Genomic DNA, 19,156 nt, shown 5'->3' on the forward strand with positions numbered 1-19,156 from the left:
CAATCAAAGGCTTCAGCTTTCTCTTTGCACTCTTTGTGAGGGCATGTTACCTTCCCACATTCTGTGCTGTTGACATGGTGATAATGCACCCTGTTTCTTTTCAGCTTTTTGTGCTGCCCCCAGATGAGCAACACATACAATAAAACAGGTTGAAAGCCAGTAGGGGCCTTCCTCCCGAGGTCTTGATACAAGTATTTTTTAAAGGTATAGGAGAAGATTATCTAATGTTGTCTGGCCTGGATTTCATTGAGTGGCTTTAATCTGCAAACATTTAAGATATTTTTTAAATACGAACTCAAATGAGCAGGAAATTGTCCAGACCTGACATTCGAATTCCACCTGGCTATATCTAGAAATTCTCAGTCAAAGATGATGAGACTCTACTAACAGCTGCAGAGCTCCTTTTATGATTTAGGCTGAGAACATAGATTTGTTTTCACATGGGAAAAAGTCACCTCGTGCAGCTTTAACAGTGCATGTCTGCTGAATGTGTGGAAGTGGTAAAAATACTGCATGAAACCGTGGCTCTAAGAACAAGAACAGCTGGTGCACTGACACCCGCTGACTCCTAGTACTTGACGCCACCACGTTACCATGACAACCGGCTGTGCACCCTCTGTTTCTGACAGCTGTTCCCATGGTGCCTGGTCTTGGCTCAGCCGCCGGACTCCTATTGGCAGGATAGATTGCTTCTCAGGGTCAGAGGTCATGTTTATGACGTTGCTGCTGTGCGCTGTCAAGATGTTTTTCCTTTTTGAATTACGTACAGATCACTTTTGCTTGGGTTCGTGTCAACTCCAAAGTCCATTTATCAATATTTCTGACTATTATCTTAAGCAAAGCCATTTTGAAACATTTTGAGTGAAAACGTGCACATGCAATACAAATTATTTCCATGTTCAGACACTTTTATCTGTGTTTGTCTGGACAACTAAAGTTGGAACATGGTATAAAACAATGCTCTCATGGTATAGGAACGATCTTTGTTGCGTTAACTTATTTGACTGAACTTCTGCATTATAGATGGCACAGATGCTTTGATGTTGGGCCCAACGTTTATTACAGCGAGTCCCCTTCAGGCATTCCAAAACTTTTTAACTTAAACATTACAGACCAAATATTTGAGAAAACTGCATAGAAGACATGATAATATTCAAAATATCAGCCTCAAGGTGTCTCAGCTGTGTGTGACAGAGGATATTTCAATTTCTAACTTTCTAGAAAATATTTATTTTTCACATTGCATTCAACATTCCACGTCACAAAATAGCTGTCCCTGTTCTAGCCATTCCCAGTGTCAGCTGATTGGCCAAATGTGTCCCAGTTGGCCAGCCACCTCCCTGTTCAGGCTGTGTATGGTGGCAGTCTGCTGTTTCTGCTCTAGCCTTATTCAGAGCTAGGGTTAGGGTTAGAAAGGAATGTGCACTTGTCTTGTCATCTAATTTGGCAATTTATAAAATATTTTTTCTCTTGAGACTAACCTTTGCGGGAATAACATTACGTATCGTTTGGACTGCTTGTTTTTCAATACAGACAAAGACAGACATTTCTTTTCCAACTCAAACGTACTCTGGAAAGGCACAGCATCGTTCCTGGACTTTGGATAGGTCATGATAGAGGACTGTTATCACTTTGACCTGTCCTACCTGTTTCCTACCCAGCATCTGATGATTACAGACAGAAAGACATGTCTGCTTTCAATAAATCCAGGTGATCTAGTTTGACTCATGATGAGATTATTGTAAACTGAATGTCTTTGGCGTTTTATGGACTGATGAGGGGAATTTTAATGTTAGTTAAAGGATCTTGGAATGTGTGTTGTTTAAAGTAGTTTTTTCCGTAGATTTTCTCATGCTGAACGACTAATCAGCGTTCAGGAAGTGTCCTGCTTACGAGTGGACCCTCCACTTATTCAACTATATTATTTTTTGTTTGAATTTCTCACTTTTACCTCAACAAAAGTGTGAATGCCAGTGCATTGCATTGTCTTTAAAGAATTTCTTTTCGACGAACAACTCACAGACACGACTGTAAAGTCTGTGTGCTGCCAGAGGCTTAACTAAAGTTTGTCTGCTTCCACAAATAGGCAAATTGGCTGCAAAGCTGTGAATGAAGCCATCTCCTTCCTCTCTATCTCTCTCACTCAGCGAGGCAATTAAAGTGCCTGTCTGGGTCTCCTATGAGAGCCATGGTATGGTAATGCAGTATTCCTTTGACAGTTCTGTTGAGACAAACATTGTGGGTGTTTTCACATGGCCTGATTTGCAATTCACACTCGGGTTATTTCCATCATAGGCATCCTGGGAAGCAGGGAGGGGAAAGGCTGTGAGCCACAGAGAGCAAAACTGAGCTGAAAATTCATTTAATTACGTGTATGATTTTTTTTTGGGGAAAGCCACCTTTCAAGTGGCACTCTAATTGCCAGTTATTTTGCTGGAACTGAAATGTTGTTCTCAAATATGTCCATGCATAACATCGCTTTTGTTTCAGTTAGATTTATTTATTTGAAAAATTATTCAGTTATTCAACAATTCCACGATGTCCCTCTGTTTTTGTTTTTATGAATATAAGGATATTTAGACAGGAAGGTCTGTCTGAACAGCATTGGAGGGTTAGGTTTATCAAGTAAAAAAGTTTGTGAATCCATGATGCACCCCTAATGGTCAATCTTCTACTTTTCTCCCCCCTCAGAACGCTGCACCAGCAGTTTGAGAGCTACAAACAGGAGGTGCGTCGCATTGGGGCGGAAACGCAGCGTCATCAGACCCAGCTGAAAGATGATGCGCCCACCTGCGGTATCTGCCGCAAGACCAAGTTTGCCGACGGCTGCGGCCACCTCTGCTCCTACTGCCAGACCAAATTCTGCGCTCGCTGCGGAGGGCGAGTCTCTCTGCGCTCCAACAATGTGAGAAACCTGACCCACGACCTCCCCCTTTTCCTTTCTCCCGCTCACATTCACCTCATTTCTGCTATAGCTGATGTGCACTTGGTCCTTCTGCTTCTGTGTTTGTCGCTGTCTGCTTTGTTGAGTCCTGCTCACACTTCTGTCTCACCAATGTGTGTTGGAAGAATGGCTTGGCACCAGTCACAAGGCTCATTGCAGGTCTGAGGCTGTGGTGTTGTGGAATAGTTAGAAATCGACCAAAGCCCTTTAGCTTGCTTGAACATGAAATCATCTGTGTTGTCCTGTGTCTCCAGGGCTGACCTTCTCAAGCAGCATGCCTAAACAAAGACTACAAGAAAGGCACATGGGTCTGATAGGTTGTATTGAAGGACGGCAGTTGTATTTGCAACTGTCAGAATAGCATTCGAGTTTCACAGCAAAAAAAAGTATTGAAATGTCCCAAAAATGGCAAACAACTCTTGCGGCGTCATCCTCTTCTTTGCTGTCTATCGCTTTGCTTTCTCTGCAAAGCTTCTGCTTGGTGCTTGCAAGATTAGTTGTTTAACTTTGTCACAAGAAAATAGGGCCAGTGTGTTGGCACTGGTTTCAAATGGCAAAAGTAAACATGTGCTGTGTAATATTTATTTTATATATTATTATTATATAATATTTAGAACATACAGGAGACAGAAAGTGGAGCTATTATTCAAGCCTACAGGCAGTAAGTGTTTGATTCTTTTGCCATTAAACATGTATTGTGTACTGCTCATTAAATTAAGAGTAGTGAATGGCATCGACAGCTGTGATCATGTGAACAGCCATGTTAGCATAAGGCTGTACACACAGCAGTGCAAGCTTACTTGCTCACAATAAAAATGTTAACATGGACATATTTGGTAAATAAAGTTTACTGTCTTCTTAGTTTAGTAGTTTAGCGTGCTCCATTTGCTAATTAGCACTAAACACAAACGATAACTGGAGCTGATGGGCATGTTTTTAGTTTTGCAAGTATAGTCATGAACCAAAGTGTTAAAAATGATCATGGAGCAAGAGGAACGTTCAAGAAATCATCCAAGTAATTTAATATCATCCCATGAAGAACATGAATATCCATGAATGTCTTGTAGGTAAGAGACATTTCACTGCTGGTGGCACTAGTCTTCCATCTCTGGGAAACAGAGCATTGGTAAATAAAAAACAAATAAACAAACAAAACATCAATTTACATAAACCCACAATTAACTAAAGACACTGAGAAGTGAGGAGTACCTCTAAGGTCCGGCTCTAGAGGCCACACTATGATAAAAATAATTTGCGAGGCATCGATCCCATAATCAACCATGTTTGCACTATTTTAAGACACAGCCTTGTTCCATTCAAGCATTGGACGGGCTCCAACCCATGAGAGAAGACCTCCCCCTGGGTATGTTACCCTGACTATTGGCCCCCCATCCTTGGCCTGCTGGTCCCCAATCTGTTCAGGATCCGCCTAGCCCAGCTGGGCCTGAACTCACACTGACACCACACGTATGTAGAGCTCAAAGACCGGTGAGAACAGGACATTGAGATAGTATCCCTGTTGGTGAAGCCATTAATATTACTTTCACAGCAGACAGTCTGGGACATGGAAATACACAGATGCGACTAGCAGGATGTAAATGCAATCTATATATAAAACAAAGTAAAGGATTTATCTGAAGGTAAATTATGCTCAAATAACATCAATCAATATGGCCTTTTAAAAAAAAGAATTACAAAAAGAATAATCAATGTTTTAATATGGAATTTAATTATTTGAGATTATACTGAGTGATACTCAAAAGACTTAGATTTAGTGTAGATGTAATGTACATAAATTACATCAGCCAAGGAGGTTTGTCTTCAGGATTACTGGACAAAAAAAAACAGATTTTCGAGATTGGCCGAGGAATATCCCATTCAATTTGTAGGCACATCTGAATCACATGCATTATTTTTCACTTATGAAAAGGGCCTTGAGGTCTGCGCTCAGCTGATGCCCCTCTAGTGTTAATCATTGTTTCATGTGTAACAACATATGCCTCATAGTTTAACCCTTTTAATTGATCTAGGAGTTTGTTTGGGTCCAGTCAAATTAACTGGCTTTAAAACAAATACAAAACATATTCAATAGCTAGTTCCTTTACTTTATATAATGTCATTGTTTTTGATTTAACGCATGGGGACATAAATACCTAGTAAAAATTATGTCTCATATTGAATAACTTATTTTATCATTATTTACAAAAGTTAAGATTTAAAGTATCTCTCAACCAAAATGTATCTGAATTTCTACATTCACCCACCAGTAGAAATCATAAATCCTTCCAAGATATAAGAGAAGACTACACTGTCTTCCATTTCTGTTCTGTGTATTTGTTTGGGAAAGGTTTAATGAGTGTATACTGTGTGGGAGGGATGCGTTGGAAGTGGATGCTCTTTTGGCCTTGACGGGGCTGGCCTCTGTCCCGGGTCGCCCAGGCCGGCCAAGCAGAATAACAGGGTTAGGATAGTGTGATCTTTGTTTTATTACATAAAAACCTTCTCCTGCCTACAGTGTGCTCATTTAGCCCACATCAACAGCACTAGTTAGCAGTTTGCCTTCTAAAAAGACATTATTGCAGTATTGAAATAAACAGTGTGCTGTTGTTCTGCAAAATATCTGGAGTATAAATATACTGTATGTGTAACAACTTGCTTCATCAGCTGTAACCATGTGGTGTGTGGATGGGCTATACACAACTGGTGAATTGGAAAGCCCAAATTACAAAAGCTTTTAAACCTTCGAACATTAACTATTATTACATAAAGAAACAACAACAACAATGGCAACATATTTAGTTGTCCCCCTCTAGTCGTATCTAACCATGCAGGTAGTTTAGCTTTTGTTTGTCCAGGTTTTGAAATATCTTTATCAGTGGTACCATAATAAGTATAACATATCATATTGGAACAGGACTATGAAAAGTAATAAATGCCATTTTGAAACAGTACACAGTACTACAAAAAATATCAAATGTTATATTGAAATATTGAAACATTATATTTTATATTAAAAATGAACACATGGCATTTTGAAACAGCACTATAGTACTACAAAAGGTACCAAAACAAACCAATTACAGGCCAATTACATGCTTACTTATTTTAGAAATAATTTGTACATCACTCTTACTGCATCCACAAATCAAAGTTTTTCATAGGTTTACAAATGGATTACATGCTACCACAGGCATTGGAATTATTTCACAAACTAAAAAATCTTACTGATCCTAATTGGAGGATAATTTACTCAATTTGAAATAGTCTGAACTCTGGTGAAAGCCTTTCTGAAAATAGTTTGAAAGACAATTCTAAAATGATATGTTACAAATCACTACATAGCACTATAGGGGCTCTGTAAAATTGCAAAAATGATTGGCTAATAATGATAGCAAGGCAATAACCTGTACATTTGTTTTTTAGCAGCTTTGCTGTAATACTTTATTAATTCCTAAAGATGGAGCTATGGAGTGGTGCCCTGCAGAAGGCATCACAGCAGCATGCTCTGCAAATGCCATCCAAACACAACGTTTCGCCCCTGTGTGACATTATACTGAACATACTTTATTATTATTAAAGAGGGGATTAGAAACAATCAACATTTTAATTTATCACACTGCATTTTAATTATTGTACAGCATTCATGAAGCAACCTCTTTGAAATAATTAGTTTGTATCCTGAGGTCAAAACAAAAATTTAAAAAACCTTTTTGCGCCCATCCACGCTCAACTGTTTTCATTATAGAATAGGTCACAAAAAAAGCGCCTTAAACGTGAATATTTTAACATCCCTGGACAGATTTTATGGTAGTGTATAGATCGAGGTTTAGTGAAAGCACAGGAAGGGTTGTGGAAGAATGTGCTCCATGTTGCTTTTAGTGTCCCAGTTTCCTCTTCTGAGTCATGCCAAGGTCATGCCGAGCTGGGTCATGCATGTTGCTGCAGCCTCACGTCAGTGCTCACATACATTCACATGCTGTTGTCCCCACCACCTCACACTCCGTCATTGAATATGAAGTATGTGTATCGATTCTGCATAATGTAATTAACTAATGTTTGCACCACGTCCTCTTTCCCCCTTTCCTCCATTGTTCTTTCCCCTCTTTTCCTACAATCTGTCACATTTCACAAATGTGCCCTTTTTGCATCTCTGTTTCTTATATCTTTCATTTCTCTCTGTTCTTTCCTCTCCTGCTCTAATCTAACCGTCACTTTTCTCGATACTCACTGCTACCTGGACTGCATGCCACAAAGGAGGACAAAGTGGTTAGCATCTTTTTTTTGTGTGTGTTCTCTCTGTGCTGTGACTGTGATGGTTGTGCCACCTAAAAGTTAATATGCTGGCTGTGTTCAAATCTGGTGCGGATATCTCGCTTGTCTGTTTACAGCATGTTGACTTCTACCCTGGGAAGGTGATGCAGAATATTTTTAAGACTAGTTTTCTTCCTTACTGGCCAGACCTATAACTTCCCAGCTGAAAGAAAAAATGGGTTGAACACTAACAATATCAGATGCAAGAGAGCAAGCTATCGGATTGGAACGGAGCCAGTGTGTGTACAAATCCACTTATGGATTACTGACTTAACTGAACAGAGGGAGTCCCTGATAGGTCATGTTTTTTGTTAACTTTGATTTCTCAGAGCATTACTGTACTGTTCGGGGTGGAGCTATTGTGTCCTCAGAGAATTTTCTCCCCAGTGTAAATCCTGACTAACTCTGTGTCCGTTGTCTGTCTCCTCCCCTTGCAAAGTGTCTCATAGTGAAGGACAGGGTAAGGCTTGCTGGGTGATGGATTTTGCTGCATGGGTCACTACTGTTGTCCCCCCTCACACTTGGGTCTGTGCTCATTCACAGTATCAGAAGAGGAATTGAGACCCACTATCAGTTTTCTCCTCACAGATCATTGTAGTTAAGACATCTCAGGGCAGCTGGCCGGTGATCCTGCATCAGTACTCTAATTCTGAGAATGAATGCAGACCCTGAAAATCAACTGGCGGACAGAGTGAGCATGAGACATGATAAAGGGCGTCTGAACCTTCTGACCCATCCTGACCCCTCTTCCTATGGCTGTAGGCATGGCTGTGCTGAACGGGGGCTAATGGATTCTGGTGTAAATCCTTGACAAAAATGGGGTTGGGAGATTGGCATTTCAGATGGCATGCATATAAAAAAAGCACTCTACCTACAGACCATTTATCTGAATGCATAATGAATGCACACTCATGCCTGTGCATGCTTTTACCTGCCTGTGTGTTTGAGATCAGACCAGCCTTGCCATGGGGAGACGGGAGGGGCCTAGGTATACGTCCCACTTAGTCCACTTCCCCTTAATGCTCGGTCGATGCGAGATGTCACCAAAGTGTTGTTACTGCTGAGACTTGTCTAAGCTAGGAGTGGTGAAGAGAATGGCATTGAATGTTTTTTTCGGGATGTTGCTGAGCCCTTGAATTGTCAGAGAGAGGATTCATTGTTTGACTGTGCTAATGATTCCATATAAAGCAGCAAATAAATCTGAATATAAAACAGGAAAGTTGACTCATGTCACAGGCTTTGATGTGCTGCTTATGGTGTAGACCTGTAAGCAGTTGTGTTTTTTGTGTGGAAAAAACGATGAGGCAACTTTTACGGATGCAGAACCTGGCCTTGATATCATTGTTTGCTTTCAGAACATGATACACAGTAGTATATTTCGTATATTTGCACAAGCAGGACATTTGATATCACCTTGTCATATAATTTATCACCTCACTTATGTTAAACAGGGACGACAACACATGTCACTCACTACCCAATCCGTACACCCTGTCCGAATGGTACCGCACATATGCAAACTAGAACTACACACCTGTGGTTTTACACTCTTTTACCTTATATTTTTCCTCATAATGCTGCATTGTGAACAGCACATTGTTGAAATCTGCAGGAGGAGAGCTAATTAATGTTGGTTGTTCGCAGCAGCTGGGCAGTTCCACCCTGCTTGGCTAAATAACAAAGCTAACATCTATTGCACGGATGTAGCCTTGAGTTACATGTTGATGCCCTCTGGGTCGTTTCAGTCAAAATGAGTACTTGGAAGGATAATTATATATTTTCAAATGTAAAATGTAGTTTTTGGCAAGAAACTTGCATACATTTGTTTAAATGAGATGCATCACAGCTAAATGAAATAGATAATAAAGAGGAAATTGTATTTAACACACTGGTATCATATTGGATCGACACTTACAGTATTTGCCGATTCGTAGGTTCAGGTTTCGCAATCGATAAAATGATATTACAGTTCTGTGAACGAAAGGTTACCAATTGAGCTTCTTTGAAAATAAAGCAAATCATTAAAGAAAGGCCAGTAGCTTCACGTTAATCAGTTTCAGTATGTGATAGAAAGCTAAGTTAGCTCTGAAGTGAAGAAGTTGATTTGTATTTCATAGCCCTCTCTGTCAAGCCGCCCTACTACTGCTGGTGCTATAGCTTGATAATGGCTGAGTGTTTGTTTATGTGTGTTCAATGTCGGCTCCAGATGGCTTCCAGAAACTGACCAAACCGCTGACAATCTGTCTCTTTTATAGAGGAGCAGTGCCTCCCAGTGGATAGCAGGCAGGCGCTGGGTCCATACACAGCCTCGACTTAATATTTTCAGAATGAGCCATAAATTCTAGAAATATGTTGTATTTGAATTCCGTTTCACTTCGAACCACAAATTACACCAGAACCCCTTTTATAGTCTTTATGTTCATTTGAATGTATTGGGTACACTCTGTGATTTGAATTAGTTCAATGCCTACAGTTTACCAATAACACACAACACAGAGACTCAGATTGGCATTGATACAGCCACACAGAGTATGTCTTGCTCACTGCATTAAGCTGACACAGCAGTTATTTTTTTTTTTACCAGAAGGGAGGATGCAGTGCATAATCTCAATCATGTTTCTCAGTACTAGATGACTCACAACGTATTATACATCACTGTATCCGTAGGAGCCTCCGTAAACTATTTGTTCCTTTCATCTGTCCATTCTAAAACATCTTCATTTATCATATCACTGTTTGACCATATGTCTGTCTTTCTTCCACCACCATGCAACTGGGCTACAAACAAATGTGCTTACGAGCCTAACATTTCGGCGAAGCCTGTTTTTGAAGCTGACTATATCTCTCACAGCTACTGCCTGTACATCTAATAATAGGACCTCCCTTACTGGATCTGGCAAAAGCCAATAGCAACATGCTCAACTGTTTGATGTTTGTGAAGTGCTTCGTAATGCTGTTACAGTTGCTATTATTGTCTCCTTCACTGAAAAGTCATAAGTGAAAAGTGAAAGCCCACATTTTGGTCGTGATCCTTTTCAGTAAAATGAACATTGTATTCAACAAATTAATTGCTGAGATTTGGGAAAGCGGGGACATCACTAAATAGAAGTCTGATGAGGCAAGAAACATGCAGTCAGACAACAACATCATTTATAGAAAGTATTATGCAAGCTTTTGTTGCAGCCTGGTATCACCAAATGGTGAATAACTCACTGTAACAGTTTTATGTGTTTTGGTATTGGAGATGATATGTCCCTTCAGGGATGCCGTAGAGAGGAAAAGTAACTGGACCTGGGGGGAACAAATAGAGAAAGAGGTAAGCCGTGGGCTGAACAACATGTCTGATCTCCCGACTCCGTTTATTAATATGTTATAAGTGCACCTCACACGAACCCACTCGGTATCAAAACTACACATTTGTTGCTTTACGTGTGTAATATTAAATGATCAGAGCATGCGCTCCGGATCAATCAGTAGATGTAGATGTAGAAGTGGTATTATTGTTGGTGTCTCTGTCGCCAAGACAACCAGATCAATTTCTGTTTTCCTCAGAGCCCAACAACTACCAATAACCATCCAACAATACCACTGCTGGGATAGTAAAAGCAAAGGACGTAGATTGGTACTCTTTGGCAACCGCAGATAGCAACTGATAGCTACTGGGGGAAACAAAAGCGCAGTCTTCCTTCTGTTTTGATTGCGTTATGGTTGACGCACTTCCTTTTGTTCCGTAAATGGAGCCTTCATTTTCCCGGGAGGTTCGTCAGGTGGCAGACAGAATTGTAAAGTAAAAGCAATGTACAATAAACATTTACTTCATCGTGATAAGTAAGAGCAATGGCCACTTTAACAAAGGACTTATTTTGAGCTAAACCAAATCCTTCCCTAACCCTAACCATGCCGCCTTTGTGCCTAAACCTTAGCACACCTAATCACATCATAAAAGATTTATTTTTCAACAGCGAGGTGCAACAATTTTGAAAGGCACAAACAAATGATGTCATCATGCTGATGGAGGCATCAGATCAGGAAACGCTTATATGTGTCGCTTTAGAGGGCAGTTACATACATCATACAGTATTTGTTCTTTAATTTGGATGATTTGTTGTTAATGTAGAGTCATACGAGAAGCGAGAGAGCTCTGCTTTCCTTTCAGGCTTCCTCACCACTGAATGCATTTGGGCTGCTTGCAGAGTTGATCTACTGCCTTATTAGAGGAAATGGAGCATTAGGTCTTTTGCGGTCGTCTTTCTTCCCACCATTCAGGATTTACCATTCCCTGAACGATGGCAGTTTACACCCAGCGCTGCCTCATATGTCATTCTGTCGTGGTGTGTATAAGTGTTTGTGTGTGTGTTTGCGTGTTGAGGGCAGGGTCACTACACACGCTCACTGAAAGCCAAACACACCCTCCCCACTTCCTCGCCACCCCCAAGGATCCCATTTATTCTGCCCATTTAAGGAAAAGCTGATGTTCACACAATTCGGGCCTAAATGAATGCTGATCTCATGGTGAGCTGCTGTTGAATGCTGCTGCTGCAGATGCACACCATCACTAGTTTGTAAGCAGATGGATGGAGCAGTGCTGGGGGAGGGAGATGATGGGAAGGGAGTATGGGATAGAAGTATGAGTGACATGTGTGTGGTGTCTTTATTTGTCAAGTCAGCCAGGTGTGTCAGCTGAGTTACAGGGTAAGGAGAGATGAAAGGAAATAAGAAAGTAAGAGTAGAGTGAAGGAAACTGAAGGTGAAGGGAAGGAATTAAAAGACGAAAAGGAAGGTAAAAGAGGGAAAGAGAAGCACAGATAAGGAAAGAAAAGATAATGAACCAAAAGGAATAAAGGAGAGTATATGAATTAAAGAAGAAGAAGAAAAATGTGAAGGAAAAAAAGGAAAGGAAAGGAAATAAATGGCAAGAAGGGAAGGGAGGGAGAGGAAATCCAGGCTCAGGTTCATATCAGATAGAAAATGAAATGGTAACTTGAGGCAGTCTAAATGATATTTGTGCAGGTTTTTTTGTTTGATTTGTCTGCTGTTATTGTCCTTCAGCAACATGCACACTCTGTTTCTCTCTTTCTCAGTTTTACAGGCACACACGCACACACACACACACACACAAACTGCGTTGTCCCCCTTTCTCTCACTGGCTCTCATTGATTTGGTTACCATGGAGAAGCACATTTTTTAGGCAGAAGGAGGTTGACATTATTACATGAGCGAGATGGCACTGCTTATTCTCCTCACACACACACACACACACACACACACACACACACACACACACACACACACACACACACACACACACACACATACACACATCTCGCCTACAGGCAGTCGCCCACGCCACACTCTTCGCAAGAAGGTTTTAGAAATGTCCTACATATAATATAACTACTGTATACATATCCGCACAGACACAGAGACATTCTCACAGCACTTTGCACTCCACAGTCAAGAGATGAACTCGAGGTGACACTATAGTGGGCTGCCTCTGGACGGAGGGAGCCGATTGGTCGGCTTAGCTGAGGGTCTGGCATCCCGCTCCGCCTGGTCCGGCAGCTAGCACTACTGCAAATGCATCTGTCACACACACTATGGGCTTTTGCGTCTTAAGGACCTAAACACACACACACACACACACACACACACACACACACACACACACACACACACACACACACACACACACACACACACACAATTAATTCCCCCTACAATATATGTCAGGCTATCCAGGAACACAGAGCACAATCACTCCAGTGAAGGATTATATGTATTATATCCTGTGTGTGTGTGTGTGTGTGTGTGTGTGTGTGTGTGCCCATGTGTTCTGTGACTCCTTTATATAATACCCTCCCCCATACAGTGTAGGCTTTAAAGAACATAACTAATGTATGGAGGCGAGCCATTAGAAAATGAGATCTGTTTTTAATGTCTCTTTTTGGTTTGAGAACACAGCGGGCCATTAATAGTCATCCCAGGATGTGCCTTGCTTCTATAGGACACTCTCATTCAAGGATTAAGCTTGTGGATTAGAGCGTTCACTCCTCCTCACTGGCAGAGACTAGCAAAGCAACCTATAGATACCAACACTCTTACTTTGAGAAAAATACATTTGCTTTTTCTAAAAAGCCGTTTTGAATTTCACAAAAGAAGTTCCAGTGCTGTTCAATTCTGGCACCTGATAATGCAGCAAAAATGTTTAAGAAAGTTGCATAAAAATAGTCCAAAGTGCATGCGCAAAATGTTTATACCAGGAACTATCTCATTTTGAATCTGTCCAACCTATTGATACTCACATATACTCATATTCGGGTGCTGATTGAACCGATACTAGTTTACAATATGATAATGAAATATAATATTTAAATTTCGATACTAATACAAAAATCCATAAATCAGTCAATCAATTTGATTTAAAGTGCAGAATCACCATGCAGCAGAGTCCTAATACACCGAACAATTACAACCATACACACACCAAGCACATACAATTACAAACATTCAAAGTAAAACAACCACAATAAAAACCATCAACATTAAAGGAAATGTTAAAAGGGTGATGGACCCGGCTGAGTTCAGGGTAAGATGTAATGAATGCAAAGGACAAATGATATCCTATTTTGTAAAATCTATGTTTCTTAAAAACAAAATGTCAGTGTTGTCCAGTTCTGGTGTCTCCCATCTTCATAGCTTCTTTTTGAATGCATGCTTAAGATCTGGCACCTGGTCGCTGTTTTTAATCAAGGTTGATGCCAAGAAATGTCCCAAACACAGAATAAAAATACAGGCAGAGGGCCGAGGCTCAGTATATACATGTATATACTGTATATACAGACACTGTATATACATGTATATACCGACACTTCATATTGGTCATAAGTGATGCTTGTGAGGGATTATTTCTGTATGAGTTGATACATTGTTTTTCTTTTTGTAAAATCCATCTCATTTAGCCTTTAGGAGTTAGAAATGGCTTCAGCAGTTTATAATTTAGATTTGTTTCCATTGTCTGAAGTCTGAGGGTTGTGATTGGCATGTATGGCTGTAGCTCAGGTAGAGTGGGTCGTCCCTCAACCACAAGGTCCCTACTGTCTGCATCTTGAAGTTTCCTTGAACGAGACACTGAACCCCAAGTTGCTCCCAGGGTGATTTACAGCAGACCACTGCTCCTCAAGGCGTAGGATGGTTTAAATGCAGAGGTCAAATTTCATGTATGCATCTGACTTTTTTATTTTTATTTGTCTATTTTATTGGAGCCTATTTTATTTATATATCCCATCATGCACTGGGGGGATCATCTGGGGTTGGGTCATCTGGGCTTTATCTCTAACCTGTGTTCTGAGGGTTGAAGGAGGAAGGGGTTAGAAGTTATGAATTGTGAGCTGGTATTGTCATCTGATGATAAATAATGGTGAGGGGCTGAAAAGGATTACTGGTCACTGCTAATCTGTGGCCCCTCATCTGAGGTAAAGAGGTGGAGAAAGACAGAGAGAAAGAGACTGTAGTGTGTGGCTGGGCGGCTGCCCGACAGCTGTGGGCCGTGCGGGCAGCTGATTTACTTTAGATTAATCTGGACATGCGCCAACTAGGATTCAATCGGGCCATGATGAATGTGCTTTGGTGCGCTGAAGGCTAACTGCTAAACTGGCGGCTAACCGTCTTAACCCAGTGGCCGTGAAGGAGTCACATTTGGGGTTTTCTGGAGGTCCCAGAGGTTGTTTTTTTTGTGTGCCAAGGTCCTGCAGTGGAATACAAGGGAGGACTATGTTTCCTCTTCACGTTGGATTTGTTCTCTGAAAAAAAATCATTGGGATTATAAATACGGAGGGAGATAAATCCTGTTTTTGTGCCGTCGATGTGATATTTAGTAGCTATGGCTACATGTGAGTATTTTATGTTGTCTATAAGGTTTAATTTAGAGGATGAAGAATCAAATGTTATTATATGCTACTGTACATGGCTGCTTGTCATCAATCTTACTTTGTGATGTAGCGATTTATAGAGTCTAAATAACAGATTAGCATTGCCTACATGTGCAAAGATGATGCACTGACTAGAATAGCTTTGGTCTTTTTCCTTTTGGATGAAAACAAACAATATGCAGTATAGTGTACAATACATTTAGAGTTCATTTTCCCTTCCTCATCTTCCACTACAGTATTACATAGTTTTTTGTAGCCCTCTAAAAGGGGAGGATTACATTTTTTCACTAACATGCATAACAGTTAAATAAAAAAAAAAAAGACATTTTATTAATGAGTTACAATGAAATACGATTCAGAACAATAGAACCACACGGCAGGTGCAATTGTTCTAAATAGCAGTACAGAGCTTTCCGCAGTCTCCACCGAGCGGTGTTCACAAATAATGGATATGTTGAGACAGCACAGCCTGTCATGTCTGAGTGCTCTCTAATATTTGATTAGCTGTAAGGTAGGAGGAAGGGAAAAGCATGTAGGGGAATATCTTTTTAACAGGTGGCTTACCGACATTTATGTGAGCTGAAAGGCGCTCTAAAAGGTGTTTGGGAAAGTTAAATAAAATACATTTATTTGTGTAATTTGTTCAGATTTCTGTATCACAGGCATGCCTAACCCCTTTTTTGTTAGATATTACATTTTCAAAATATTATTATTTAATGCTACTGAATCCAGCTTGCAAACACTTTTGTCCTTTCAACCCGTGTAGGTTATGTGGGTATGCAACCTGTGCCGTAAACAGCAGGAGATTCTCACCAAATCAGGAGAATGGTTTTCGGGGTCAGGTGTGCAGCCCGGAAGCCTGGGCACCTCCTTGAACAACCCAGCCACTGGAGTTGAGGCCCAACGGGACAGGAAGCTAATCCGCTCCAGGTCCCAAGCCCCGCCCTCCAGCACCAACACCAACGCGGGGACTCCCGACGGGACACAGCCGGCCGCTGGTGTCACTGCTGCCAAGGGTGCTGACACCATGCCCGGCTCTCGCTCCCAAAGTGAACCACCTCGGGATAAGTAAGGCGTTTATTTACACACATTGAACCCAACTTCTGGGATATTTTTCATCTATATGCTGCAGTAGCTGCCACAAGAGCATGTTTTATTTAAAGGATAACTAATTTTTTCATTAACATATTGGGAATTAAAGAATGGGGAAACCCAGAAAGCTTGGACTACTTGCTGACAAAAACTCTTGTTATTTTGTAAATCCCTGGGGTAAAAATTAGAATAGATCTGTGTTTGTTCTAGCTTAACCAGTGGAGAATCCTCTTCTCACACAGGAAAAGGCCAGTTTCCCTCCATGAACAAAATGGTAAGGGAGGCATGGGGCGCGGTAGTGGCCGAAGACCTGCTGGAAAGTTGCCATCTCAGTCATCTCTGGATGAGCGAGTGGTTCCTGGGGACAGAGAGAGACGTTTGGGAGATGGAAGGAGGCTGGAAAAGATCCATTCTCAGGACTACGAGGATGGGGAGGGGAACTTGGGTCGTTCAGAAGCACACCGGAGGCGCCCGGAGGATGAGGAGCAGAGGGAGCGGCAGCGCCGCGAGGAGGAGTTCCAAAACCGTTACCGGAGTGATCCCAACCTGGCACGATACCCGGTAAAACCACAGAAGGAGGAGCAGGAGATGCGCATGCATGCTAAGGTGTCCAAGGTCCGCCACGAACGACGACACAGTGATCTGGCAATCAACGAGGTCGGACTGGGGCCTGGTGAAGGAGGAGGTGGTGGAGGAGGGGAGGTGCCTGAAAACCGTCTCTCCAGGAGGGGTGGAGGTGGGGAGGGAGACCACAAGGCCCTCTTGGAGAACCACCGAGCCTTCTCTGTGGATAGGACCGTGGGGGTTGGAGGGGGAGCTCAACCTGCAGGAGGTGGATTGAGATCAGGACCCCAACCTGGGGGACCGGTGCCTCCAGATTGGGGACCGAACAAAGGCCGCCTGGAGCCTGGTACAACACGGACACCAAGGGACAATGGTGGGGATAGCCTGCTGAGGAAGGACTCTCAGAGCTCGGACCAGTCGGAGTCTTTGCGGCCGCCCCCTCCACGGTCATACAAGAGCAAGCGCGGAGTCAACAAGAGGCAGATGTCCATCAGCAGCTCAGAGGAGGAAGGCGGCTCCACGCCCGAGTACACCAGCTGTGAGGACGTGGACATGGAAAGCGTCAGCGAGAAAGGTCAGTCAGACAGATGTGCTCACTCTACTAGCTTATGAAGCTAAATCTACACTTGCATACCTTGCACTGTTTGCTGATATCCATGTCCTTACATTAGACACTGTTCCTCATAGTAAGTCACAGCTTTCATTTTCTAACCACCAAAACTTGTTAATGAACTGCTGCAGCGCTCACCTGCAGACCTAGATCACATGCTCATCCTTAATCTGCACACATGATCCTCATTCTGTCTCCCTGAATCATAATGCACCTTTGCTCTCTGCAAATGTTGTATTCTTATCTCATATTGTCAAGAGCACTTTCAGGCCTTGCCTGCATTATCTACTGTATGCCCAGTGCAGCATGAGCAGCATTAGAGTCACAGGTTTTATGGCTAATTGAAGCTGGTAATTGACCTGCAGCTAATGCTCTGAAGGATAGAAAGATCCTGATTAAATAATTGGACAAATTAACATATCTTTTTCAACCAAATCAATAGTTTTTTCGTGTGATAGATGGCTGCAAAGATTAAATGATCCTAAAACAGCTGAGTAAAATAAGTGTCATTGTAAAGCTTCTTTCCTCTTCCCAACCTTCATGGCTATTCTTTCCTAGCGTTAGCATCTAAAATAGCCTTGGTAGTAAAAAAAAAGCGGAGATATTTTGGCTCAGAAGATTATTCTAATACCAGCACATTCCAATTTGGGACTGTAAAACTATACGATAAGTGATAGGATGAAGGACCAACCCAGCATTCAGTGAATTACTATCCCTGTGTGTCATCTACACCTCTGTACTGTGGCTAAACCCTGCCGCTCCCATGACAGCTCTCATTTATTTGAAGAGTCCCTGTGATTTAGGCCAGCAGATTTGTGGAATTAGGTCAGTGGCTCGCATGCTATGTAATGCCTTCGCAAACAGCCAGCTGCACCAGCAACCCGTGGACCACCAACTCCAATCAAGCCTCGCTTTGGTTCCATGCTGGCTGGTCACCGCCGGCTTCTCGATACCTATGTATTTTGCAGCTCACCACTGTCGGAGAAGCGATGCTAGGCTGTGCTATACGCCACAGGAGAGCATCTAAATTCAAGAGGCAGTAGGTAGAGTTAGTGGTGCTCCATCAGTTTATCTCTCTCACTGGTCACAGAAGGGGCGTGTTCCATATGTTTTAATCCAGATTACTCTAACTCAGACTGGTAATGGGTAGATGGTGTGGATTGGGATTATTAGCTGTTTTAAACACTCTTTAGCTAGCTGGGCCTCAAAACAGCATTCATCCTTTTTCTGTGGAATGAAGTAAGTTTTGCCGGATAATGTGCAGCAGTTTCCCTATATAGATAATAATAATAATACATTTGATTTATATAGCGCTTTTGATAATACTCAAAGACACTTTACAAACGCAATAGGTTAAGTGAGATGGTAACGCTGCGGCAATTATATTTCTGTTTTTCATAAGAAATGGCATTTTAAATGCTTGATGCCAGTTGATCACCTTAGTTAGTCTAGATATGACAGTCTGACAGCAACTGAGACTTTGTTGTCAAGAGAAGGTATGGGTGTTTATGAGATGTGATGCCTGCAATTAAAGTGCCTCATAATTTATGTGTATTGGTCTCATAATTAAAAGATAGGCATACGTGTTAGACTGTAACCAAATATGAATGCTATATTTCCATCACAATTCCCACACATGTTTTGTTTTAATTGACTAGCACTTAATCTTACTTATTACATAATCTCAATATATCTTTTTCCTCTTCA

The 19,156-nt window shown here is 41.6% G+C and overlaps 1 protein-coding gene across 1 annotated transcript in view; it reads left to right on the forward strand.

Annotated features, from left to right (window-relative positions):
• rims1b (regulating synaptic membrane exocytosis 1b) overlaps positions 1-19,156 on the forward strand; it is a 68,847-nt gene that overhangs the window by 16,739 nt on the left and 32,952 nt on the right. The window contains exons 2-6 of the mRNA XM_034541365.1: positions 2,692-2,905; positions 7,199-7,210; positions 7,695-7,715; positions 15,950-16,251; positions 16,518-17,413. Of these exons, the coding sequence (XP_034397256.1) occupies positions 2,692-2,905; positions 7,199-7,210; positions 7,695-7,715; positions 15,950-16,251; positions 16,518-17,413 (1,445 nt within the window). The remainder of the gene's footprint in view (positions 1-2,691; positions 2,906-7,198; positions 7,211-7,694; positions 7,716-15,949; positions 16,252-16,517; positions 17,414-19,156) is intronic.

The sequence above is a fragment of the Cyclopterus lumpus genome, chromosome 1 (assembly GCF_009769545.1).
Source record: "Cyclopterus lumpus isolate fCycLum1 chromosome 1, fCycLum1.pri, whole genome shotgun sequence".
In the NCBI taxonomy this organism is placed as follows: Eukaryota; Metazoa; Chordata; class Actinopteri; order Perciformes; family Cyclopteridae; genus Cyclopterus; species Cyclopterus lumpus.